We start from the raw sequence: 12,379 nt of genomic DNA, 5'->3' as shown, positions 1-12,379 counted from the left end.
AATATTTATAATACATAAAGTTTGCCACTGAAAATTCTGCTCTAAATGTACTGCTAAAGGACATACATCAAGAAAAAAGAAATATTCCCCAAATGGTGTAAGATGCAAAAAGATGAAATTTTAAATGTATTTATTTGGTTGTTTCTTGGTTACTTTTTTATTTTTGTTTTTAAATTGGATTAGGAGTCGAGGATTACTTACTGATGAGGTTAATCTAACTGTTGATGGTAAAAAAAAAAAAAGTTAAAATCAAAAGATTCCACTAGTGTGTGTGTGTGGGGGGGGGAGGGATTGGAGTTTAGTCACTTTTGTAAGTTAAATATCTATGGTAGGATACTGTGACTTTCCAGTTATGGAAAATATCATCTGTAACATCTAAACATAATAGAAAAAACAACTATCTGAAGGTAGTAGAGAATGAAGAGGAGGAGTTTTATTCTATAGAGATTTCACTTTCAGAGCAGGAGATATATAAAAAGGAAGTGCCCCTTTTCATCACTTGTAGGATGGGAGAAGTTGAAGAAGTTGCAAAGTGATGGGATTTTAAAAAAAAACAAAAAAACGGCAAGCTTTCTGTCCATGTCAATCAGAGTACTGATTTAGAGCATTAATGGCCACTGGCGATGGAAGAGCATACAAAAATAGAAAGAGCTAAAGAGGAGATCTTAAGTACTGTCTGACAACATGTTGGCTAATCCCTGAAGTGCACATGTGCAAAAAAGACTCAGTAAACCTCAGGTAAAAGTAAACAATCTGAAGCTTGGTATTCCTTCTCAAGAAACGGTTTGTAGTTCATGTCCAACTAAGTTAATTGCTACTAAAACAAAAGAAACATCACAAATTAGAAGAAAATAACAGAATTTGGAGTCTCCACAACATAAAATTTTAAATGTTGGTGATACAATCCAAAATAATTTGATATTTAAAGAATGAAGTAAATGGAGTCTTTCCTAAAGAGAAAAGACAGTTAATACAAACAACCTGATGATGATCTAAATAAGAAGTATAATATAAAATAAAAAAATACTTTTAAAATTTTGCTCTGAAAGAGTGAATAGATAGAAAAATAAAACTACAAAACTAAGCAAATGGGAATTCTTGAAATAAAATATATGAAAAAGAAATATTGCATAGACTTAACAATAGCATTGTGATTTAAGGATGGCTAATGAGCATAACAATATTTCAATAGATGCTACACAATCTGAGAAACAGAGAAAAAGAACTGAAAAATATAAACAGAATCACAGAAGTGTTAGATATTATGAAAGAGTGACACAAAGGTTATTAGAGTTTTAGAAGAAAAGAAGAAAGAGAATAGGGAAGATAATCATTTATTAAATACTGAAAAATTAACAAATTTGATATAAGGTATAGATTTATATATTTAGATGTTCAATAAATACCAAGAAAGATAAACATTTTTAAAAGCTGTGCCAACTCGAAATTTAAGAGTCAAGCTCTTAAAAGTCAAAGGTAAAACATGAGTTTTAAAAGCAGCAACAGATGGGCCTCCCTGGTGGCGCAGTGGTTGAGAGTCCGCCTGCCGATGCAGGGGATACGGGTTCGTGCCCCGGTCTGGGAGGATCCCATATGCCGCGGAGCGGCTGGGCCCGTGAGCCATGGCTGCTGAGCCTGCGCGTCCGGAGCCTGTGCTCCGCAACGGGAGAGGCCACAACAGTGAGAGGCCCGCGTACCACAAAAAAAAAAAAAAAAAAAAAAAAAAAAAAAAAAAAAAAAAAAAAAAAAAAGCAGCAACAGAAAAACGTTGTTTTGACTATTCTAGGTACATATTTCCTATTACACATTGATTTAACAAAGTTGGAGCACCAACACTATCTAATTTTAAGACTTATTATAAAACCTAAATAATCAAAATACTGTGGTACCACTGTCAAGTTAGGCAAATAGTTCAATGGAATAGAACAGAGAATCAGGTAATAGAAAAACACATAATGGAAAACTGATTTTTAACAATGTGCAAAGCCAATTCAGTGGAGATTGGATAATTTTTTTTAAATAAATGGTTTTGTGGCAACTGGATATCCATATGCAAAATAAAAGAAGCGTGGATCCATATGTTGTATCATACATAGATACTGCCTCAAATTTTATCATATATCTAAATGAAAAACTTAAAACTATAAAACTTCTAGAACAAAACATAGAGAAAAACCTTTGTGATTTTGGCTAGGCAAAGCTTTCTCGGATATGACAACAAAAGCATAATTTGTAAAAGACCAAATTGATAAAATGCACTTCATAAAAACATAAATAAACTCTTGGCTCCTCGAAAGTCTGTTAAGACAATGAAAAGCAAGCTACAAACTGGGAGAATATGTTTGTAAATTATATATCTGATAACAGACATGGCCTTAAAATATATAAACACCTGATTCTATTCAGTAAAAAGAAGTAAATCACCCAAATACAAAATTGAACAAAAGATTTGAATAGACACTTTTCTACAGAAGATATATGAATGTGAATATTCACAAGAAAATATGCTAAATATTTTTAGTAATTAGGAGAATGGACATTAATGCACATTAAAGACATAATGAGGTACCCTTTTTTACCTATTAAATGTCTAAAACTAAAACAAACAAACAAAAAACACTGATTGTATTATTAGCAAGGATTTGGAGGAATTGTAACTCTCATACAATGCTGGTTAGAATGTAATACATTTATAATATACACATATGTATGTCTATACATATTAAGTAATTAATTATTTATTTACACACACACACACACACACACACACACACACACACACGTTGCTATTATAAAACAATAGGAATGAATGTATTGTAGAATATGTATTAACCTATATAAGTTGTAGTAATAAAATTCTGACAGAACAATGTAAATAATTTTTCTAATGTTTAGCAGCAATCAAAATAATAATAATGATAATAATAATAGTAATAATCATGTAAGGAATTATATGGTCACTAGAGTGAGTTTCTAGATTGGATTGTTAATCAAAAACTAGGGACAGTAGGTGACCCAGCACAAAGTTTATAGTTATCTTTACAAAGGGATAGAGAGTCTTTCAGAGCAGCAGGATCTTGGAAGCTTTAATTATGCAGTTATAATTTCTGATGTCCCCAAACACATGAGATGCCCTTTGTAACTCAAGATGCTCTTGTGCAGGATGATGGCAAGAGCTGACACATAAATCAGGAGCACAAGGAAGCTGAAAATTACAGGTTGCCTCTGCTAAACTTGCCAGTCACTAGCACCTGGAGGGGTGTGTACTGTGCTTCCATTTTTAATGTACCTGAAGTCCACAATTGTACAATAAATAATCCCCAAAACAACATCCTAAGGTGTTTCAGTACTCATTAATTAGTGCATAGAAATCCCAACTAAACTTTCCAAATAGATACATACATACCTTTAGATGATTCCAAAGAAACTTGACTAGGGGTTAACGTCTTTCAAACAACGTTGAAATAGGAAGAAAAAAATCACACTAATGATGTTAACTAGTTAAACAACAACAACAACAACAGCAAAAATCAGCAACCAAAAAAGAAACATACTTTAGAATCATAGAAAAAAAAACACATCTAATCCAGGCTGGTGGTTACCTCTGGAAGGTAAGCAGGAAGGTAAATTGGAGAGGAGCATAGAAATTGAGAACTGAAGGATTTTGGTAATGCATGTTCTAGTTCTTCTTGTGTAGGTGGTAGGTTCATGAGTGTAAGTTATACTATAAAAATAAATACAAAATTAATATATAAATAAAAAACAAAATAAATATATAAAATAGAAAAATAAAGGAGTGAGAGTCAGACATAAATTAATAATTAAAATTGATGGAAATTTTTGTGCTTGAAATTTTTAATGAAGGAGAGTACTTTGACTTTTTTAATAAAGTAAATATTTCATAAAAGGACTAGAGACACTGTTCTTGCTAAATATTGCTTTGCAGAGAGAGAGAAAAAGAGAAAGAATATATTTTATTACATCAGCAACATTCTAGCTACTTGAAAGTTTTGTTTTCCTTATTTTTTCTCCCTAATTACCCAATTATCTAGAATTCCTAAGAGTTGAGAAGTCTAATTAAAGCAAATGTAAATGATTTTAACCCCTCAGTCTAACTTTTAAATAATTTACTATTATAAACTACTAATAGTATTTAATTAGTGATTTCTTTATGTTAGGCACCATACTTTGCTTGGGTTATGCTATTTTATCTTCATAATATATGAGTTGGTAATTTAAATATTCATTTTACACACTAAGAAATTAAGGTTAAATTAGGTAACATAAGAAACCAAGTTATTTACAAAGCTTGAAGTTATCAGGAATTTATCCCATTCAGTTTGACTGCAAAATTCATATTATCATTGCTCTGACAGAACCTATCTCAGCTCTTTTTTTTTTAATATCCACCAATGTACATTTATTTTTTTATTGAGGAAACCATAATCAATACAAAATTACAGCAATCATGTACCCTTTTACATATAATGGTATTAAAGCAAACTCTAAACCACGGTTTGTAAAATATTCAATTTACCTCAAGTCCAAGCTGCATCTCCCTAAGACACTGTTCCCATCACAGTAGCCATTTTAAGCCAATCTTCTTTTTACACAGGTAGTTTCTGTAGAGAACACTTTTCTCAGGACGAAAATGCATTGAGCATGCATAAGAAAAAAAGAAATATATGTGCAAATACATTTAAGAGTTTCTATAGGGGTATCACTGAAGAAAATAAAATCCTGGGACTTATTTGCTTTCCTAAAGGCACCAATTAAAAAAAAATCCCTCAAAAGTGTACTGTGGCAAGAAAACTCAAGTGACTAAACAAAAAAAAAAGGTTATTTTCAGAGTCAAAATTATCTTTAACTAGGTATTGTTAAAATACAATTTAAAGTGAAGCAGAATTTTCAGAATATAAAGACATCTTCATTAATTAGTAATTTCTACAACCTTATTCTAGACAACATAACTTTGCAGGTAGAAGTGGTTCCCCTGGCAGAGTATTCAAACAAATGTTATCACTTTGAATACATTTCTATTTCCCTCTTAAGGTACTCTGTTTACTCCTCTCCAAACCCACGCCTGTAAATTAACTACTAAGGTATCTGTCTAAGGATGTATTTTACAATGCTCATAAACAACTAGTATTAAACCACTAGTTTTAGTGTTAAAACCATTTTCATTAATTAAAAATAAAAGTATACTTCCCATTTCTAAAAGAAACATCAAGCCATAAGAATTCTAAGTACTACCACACTAAGAAATCTTAAGAACAAAAACACATTGTCAAGTTTAAGTGCTAAATAAAATAAATCAATTTCAAGCTAAACATTCTTTCTACCACTCCTAACATCCATTGCATTCAAATCAACTGGCTCACCTGTTCTGCTTTCCATTTATTTCAAGGTTAAGATTAGCATCATTTAAAAATTGCTTGCAGTATCAGTGAAGGCTTATGATAATGAATAAAAAAAATTCTCATGAGACAGAAACAATGCCCCAATATCTATTGGCATTCATATGTATTTTCTTTTATAAAAATGCAAACTACAACTAACCAAAACTTGACAGGCTCTTAAGGTTCAAAGAGCTCCTTAATATCAATCTTAACATACCTATCATTGACTATTAAAACACACTTACACACACATAAATGTGGTGCAATAACTACATAACTTTCAAAATTTAACAGTTCATGGAACATTTAAGATCAAGTGAACAGCACTTTAAAATGAAAAGTGATCAAAGCTGGTACATTACACCCTATACCATATATTATGTATGGGAAAACATTTCATTTTTCTCAATTACGATTTGCCAATTTTACCTTCTACATTGAGCCCTTCTATGGTCCATGCTCATCGGCTCACCAATGGCATACACTCAAAGGATTCCTCTTATGGGTAACTATCTCAGGACCTGAATTTATGAGCTATGATTTGGTGCTTTCAGCATCTTCAGCACTGTTGCTTTTTGCAGCAGAACCTAAGGTGGAAGGTCTGGGAAGGCACTGAGGTCTGGGAAGGCACTGAGGTGCTGGAGGATGCTGTGGCATTCCCTGGGGACTTGTCTGGGTGTAGTAGGCTGTTGTTGTCTATAGTACTCATCCCAGGCTGCACTATAATCTGGCTGACCACCTGTGGGAGCACCAGTAGGGGCAGGAACTGCTTGACCCATTTTCTTGTAGTACTCTTCCCAAGCCTTGGTATAATCAACCTGTCCAGATCAGATTCTGCTGATCTCCTTGTCCATTGGTTTGGGTTGTAGTTGGTGCACCGGCAGGAGCTGCGGGTGGTGGCTGTGCTTGTTGTTGATAATAGTGATCATAATAAGCAGCCCAAGCTGCTGAATTTGGATCTGTCCCTGTTTTAGCTGGATCTGGAGGGGCCTGTTGCTGCCAATGTGGATACTCATTTCCCCACCCCTGGGGAGCATAAGGGGCTGGAGGACCATGAGGAGCAGGGCCAGGTGGTCCCAGATTATAAAGTGAAGGGATATATGGTCCTATTGGAGTTCCAGGCCCAGGGGGCCCAGGAGGCCCATGGGGGCCTGGGACACCATGGGATCCATGGGGTACAGGTGGCCCTAAAGGATTTACTGGGCCGCCAATCTTTTCTTCTATGAGTCGCTGAGCATAGTCTATTTGCTGTGGAGTGCCACGAATTGTAAATAACTTCATATTAGGATCTGCATTAGGTGGAGGATTTCTCTGAAGTTCTATTCTTGCACCAGACAGTTGGCTTATGCTTTTTATGGTTTCACCTCCTTTTCCTATTATTAATCCAGTTTTCCCAGTCGGTACAATGAAATTAAATTCCTGTAGTCCACCAGGTGGTCCCATGTTCCAGTTGCCTTGACCTCTACCTCTGCCTCGACCACCAGGTCCAGGTCCACCAGGATTACCAGCCTGAACACTTCGAAGAAGGTCTATAATAATTTCTGCAGCATGTTGACATCGGTCTGGAGGTCCTGTTATTTGTGTTATTCTATCTGGTGTCGTTCCGTCATCTGACTTAAACTGAATTCGAACACCAGCATCATTTTGTATTTTTTTAATCATCTCTCCATTTCTTTCTATTACGATGCCAACAGCAAAGCTTGGAATGGGGACATCTATTCCTTCATTTCCTCCTATTCTTGACTCATTTCGAACTTCTCTGAAACCACCTTGATCATGAATTAATTCTAAAACCATTTCCTTGGCTTGTTGAACTTTGTATGGGTCCCCTGTAATCCTAAGAGGTTTGTCAGCACCAGTGTTCTGAGGTCCATCTTGGATCATAACCATCTTAACTCTAGCCCGTTCCTGAAGTTGTTTAATAGTCTCTCCCCCTTTTCCAGTGACTAATCCTGCTTTGCTAGCTGGAATCATGATTTCTTGAACTGCATTTCCTGGCCCATCACCATGGTGGAAGCCAGGGGCTGGTCTTCCTTTTTCAACAATCTGGTCCAGTAACCGTTTTGCTGATTGGACAGACTCAGGGGTTCCAGTTAACATACAAGACCTTTCTGGAAGGCCACCGCTGTCAGGAGCTATCTGTATTTTGCATCCAGATTCCTGCTGTATGCGTGAGATCTGTTCACCTCCTCTGCCAATTATAAATCCAACCATCCCATCTGGAACTTTGTATTCTTCTGTCATTACAGACCTGCTTTGCTGCTGATGCATCGGTGGTAATTGTGTTCTGAAAGAGTCATTTTGAGGAGCAACTTTCTTAGCATCTGGCTGATCTCCATCTTCCAAAGGTCTTTTCTGTCCCCTATAACCATAGTCATTTGAATTCAGTGATGTACCAGCATCACCTCCAATTTTTGCTGCAATCTGTCGGGCTCTCTGCAGCGCATCTTTGAAAGCATCGTTAACTCCTCCACCACCACCGCCGCCGCCTCCACCACCAGCTGAGCCAGAGGAGGGTGGAGGCACTGTTGAATAATCTGCCATGCCTACTCTACAGTGGCCGCTACTGCTTCTTCACAGGGACCTCTCAGCCAACTGCTAAGAAAGAAAGAAAATGGCGGCCGTCGAGGCTGTATCACATTCTTGTGCCTATCTCAACTCTTAATTCTGGTAAGCATCAACATCTTTCCTAGGAGGTATTGGAGACATAAATAAGAAATTTATCTATGATCTCTGATTCTATTCATGACTGAACCTGGATGTATAGTTTCCATACAGATAGCTATTGAAAAAAATTCAACTTTTTAACATAGTGTGACTCAGAAGCCCTAGCTCATGAGGGCAGCTCTGACCATGTGGGCCTTTCACATTTCATGTTTAGGTGCCATGTCTACCAGGACCTAATAGCATGTTAGCTGCTAAATTTAGAAAGGTGTATATATTTCTGCTAGACGTAGCATGGCTTTCCTCTATACCTCTAGGGGTCTACCTCCTGATTCTTCTGTTGGACCTGATAAAAACTCTGTACAGCCTGTTTTGCTATCATAGATATCTCTAGTGATAGGTGGTCTGCAGGCTCACATGTCTCCATTGGCAGGGCTACACCTGATGCAGAGTTCTTTCCTATTTTTGATTCCACTCAACTCCGATAGACTTTTATACCATTCAGTAAATAGGACTTAGCAATATTATTGTTATGAATTGGTCAAATTAATACTTATTAAGTGAAGCACATGGTGCCAGATGGTGAGCCATGGTTCAACAACAGATCACAAGAGGAACAGAAATAGAGAAGTTTATTTCTCACAGATCCTGGAGGAAGTACATGGCATGCCTCAAGGGACTACACAGGGAAGGTCAAAACAGTTCAGTCATAGACAGGAACTGGGGCACACACCTTTATTAGAGTCTGTGTGTGGAGTGCTTTAGCGTTCTCAGACCAAAGCTGGATTGGTCAATTCAAACCAAAAGAGTGGGGTTTTGCTAAGCCACATGTGAGCTATATCTAAGGGGAACAGAAAGGGAAGGAACTGGGAGACAGGGGAGACTTTTGATCCAGGGTTGTTGAGGGAGTCATATCAGGAACTCACATTTACTTGTGACTGCAGGCTGCTCTCTAGGGCACTGAGCTTGCATGTGGGGACTAGTGTCAGTGTAAAATCAATGTAGTTTGCTTGACCAAACAAAATGTTGCTGAGGCAGAAATACCCAGGAATATCTTAGCTAAACTCTTGACAGTTATCAAATATGGATATGCTACTTCTGGAACCAAAGGGGCTTGCCAGGCAATGTGCTCCCATTTTTAGTAATGAAAATTGCAAAAGGCCATAATTTGCCCTTTACCTTAGACTGTCCAACATGCTCTAGACTGGTTCCCTAAAAATGTCCCCAAAGTGATGATCCTCTGAAACTCTGGAAAATGTCTTACTAAGGTCTTCACAATACTTGCCAATCCTTGCTCATTCAGTATGATTAACATTACTCTATCAATATTGTTGGACAATGTGATATTCTGTGGATTGTCCAGATGGTCCACATTCTTTAGAGTTATAACAGAGGGCATGAAAGTGGACATAGCCCTAGTACAAAACCCTAAATGTATACTGTTACCCATCCTACATCAATGCAAATTAGAAATGATACTAAAAAGTAATATATATATACATATATATATATGTATGTATATATATATATAGTACCTGGATTCATGTTAATATACTCTAGTAATATATCACAATCTGTGTTGTAAGGTTTTTGTAAGATATCACATCTGTTTCAATTGGGTAAGGCATCACATGAGTTTCAATTGACGCTACTACTCAGTTGAGTTTGCAGTAATCTGCTGTCAATATCTAGGATCCACTAGGTTTTTGCAAGGGCCAGTCTGGTAAATTACTTGGGTTATGATGGGGACCACCACCCTGAAATTCTTTAGGTTTTTAACTAATCTCTGCCATTCACTAATCCCTGTCATTCTTTGTATATGGCATTGTTTTTGATGCATTATTTTGGGTGGGGATGGGGGTGAAGAAAGTGCTCAAAGTCCTCTATTTGGCCTTCTCTGTAGATTGTTTTCTTTTCTTACAAGATTAGGAACAAACGTGTGTGTTCTGCAAACTACTAAGCATATCCATTCTAATTGTGTTTTCTGGGCAAGGGAAGTGATCACTGTGTAGATTTGTGTTTTATAAACTGAATGTTGACTAGAACTCTATGTGCTCCCAGAGCAGCCAATGGGACACTTTACACCCCTGAGTCTTGATGTCAATTTTAACCATGTGTAAAATTATCCTAAAATATCTGTGTATTATCCCTTTCCTAATGTATGGCTATTGGAATAAATGTCTGTAGTGTCCTTCGAGGAATCATATAAATCTGCTGTGGTGCTATAAGGTCTTTTTTCATGGAGAATGGGCATCCCTTTCAAAGAATATCAAGTCTGAAAATTTTCTTATGTCCTAAAACTAGGCCAAGGATTGTGAACTATTGAATTGGGGATGTTGCCCACAGCCTTCTGATACTCTATCCTTGATTAGTTAAATAAATAAAGCAATGGACTTGTTGACTATCCATCAATATTTTTCCTAAAAATTATGAGATATGTTAATTATCTACAAAGCTCTCAGAGTTAGGGCACCTTGGCTGACACTCTGACTTTGAAATTCAGTACAATATTTGTGCCTACCTTGATTCTAATGGTTAAGTGCTCCAGCTTGATCTTTATTATGTTGGGAACCTATTATCTCCATTGAATAAAGGAAGCCCTGTTCTATAATATCTCTCTTATCACATTCAAAAATTGTTCTTCAGGTCCTTCCACAGTGTATACAGTCAGATAGCAGGTGTTATGGGTTGAATTATGTCCCCCCCAAAGCGCATATGTTGAATTCTTCACCTCACCTACCTCAGAATGTGACCTTATTTAAAATGGGTTGTTGCACAAATAATTAGTTACACTAAAATAAGGTCATATTGGAGAAGGGTGGCCCTCTAATCCGATATAACTGGTATTCTTATAAAAAAGGGAAATTTGGAAATAGGCATGCATACAACGGGAATTACATATGAAGAAGGCAGAAATTGGAGTCATGCTTCTACAAACTAAGGAATGCCAAAGATTTCTAGCAGACTGCCAGAAGCTAGGTGAACAACACTGAACAATTTTTTTCTCATAGACTTCGAAGAAACTAATCTTAAATTTCAGTGTCCCATTCCTCTCCAATCAGAGTAACACATTTGCTGAGGTTGATCATTCAACTTTCTCTGGAGCTTTTTTTCAAAAAAATTAAATCTCAATCCAGATCATCAGCATGAACAGCCTTCTTCCTGATGGAGATGAATGATTCTTTATATGATACCAAGGAAATCCTCTGGTTTTTATATTTTACTTAAAATACGTGTTAAATATCCCTCAGCCTTATATTTTCCTTTGCCAATGATTTAATAACCTTCAGCAATAGTCATCCAATTTCACAGCCATTATTTCTTCCTTTAAACCTCTCAAATGCCTGAGATATTGAACCTTCCACAGCATTTCCTTTCATCAGTATCCTGTCTCAGGTCACTCCTAGCTAAAATATAGCAATTGCACCACTATAGCTTGCCATAAGCTATCAGGATTCGACCTTCCATCAGTGGTGAGGACCTACTCCATTGCCAAGTAGGAAACATACAATGAAGTTCCTGAATCTCATTTTTAAAACCTGCATCATAGGACTACCTTTTGTTCCAACTGTCTTAGTTTCTTTCCCTGGGTAGCACACTCTGAAATACATAGATTTGTATGCAGGAAATATATTAGAAAGTGCTTTGGGGAATAAGATCTGTAAAGATGTCAGAGTAGTAGGATTTGGCAGACAGAAAAGTTGAACTGACATAAAGTGAATTAAAAACTTGGGTAAGGCAACTCCCTTTGGCAGAGGCCAATTCTAAGAAGTCTGAGTTGTGAGCAGCCCACACTTCAGATCTTTATGTCTGCTCTAGAGTTTATGACAAATGGATTTTACATGGATTTTTGCTTTGTTTTGATTTCATTTTTCTTGTCGCTTTTAGGTTTTTTTTTTTTCTAACAGAAAATGTTTGGTTATAAAATGTTACTAATATTAGAAGTCTCCTTGACCTTTGTAAAAAATATATAAACCTTTTACCATCTAAAGTTAACTATGTCTCACCTTCTACAAATCTTGTCATTCTCATAATACTAGGCAATGCATGTGAATCTATTTGGATATTTATGTATAAAACAATTACTTCAAATTGTTTGAATTATAAATTAGGTGATTTTGAATATAAAACTTAGAAAATGTTATGGAGTAAGTTACTCCTTAATGTTGGAGTGACTTATATAGGAAACTAATCCATCAAAGTAATAAAATGCAACAGAACACTTTGTTCCATTAAGTGTCACATAGAAGTGCTTCTCAAACTTTTCAACAGAAGTAAAGAAAAAGAGGAGGTTTGCACATCTATGGGAGATTTAG

The 12,379-nt window shown here is 36.2% G+C and overlaps 1 protein-coding gene across 1 annotated transcript; it reads right to left on the bottom strand.

Moving 5' to 3' along the window:
* Positions 1–5,933: 5,933 nt before the first annotated feature.
* LOC307053489 (far upstream element-binding protein 1-like) lies at positions 5,934–7,943 on the bottom strand (the record flags this gene model as incomplete). The annotated part of the gene is given in 3 exon segments (XM_079704910.1): positions 5,934–6,088; positions 6,091–6,227; positions 6,229–7,943. Coding segments are annotated over 3 exon segments (2,007 nt in total).
* Positions 7,944–12,379: the final 4,436 nt, after the last annotated feature.

This window comes from Hyperoodon ampullatus (assembly GCF_949752795.1).
Source record: "Hyperoodon ampullatus genome assembly, chromosome: 5".
NCBI classification, from domain to species: Eukaryota; Metazoa; Chordata; class Mammalia; order Artiodactyla; family Ziphiidae; genus Hyperoodon; species Hyperoodon ampullatus.
This window is presented reverse-complemented; position numbering and strand designations above follow the sequence as displayed.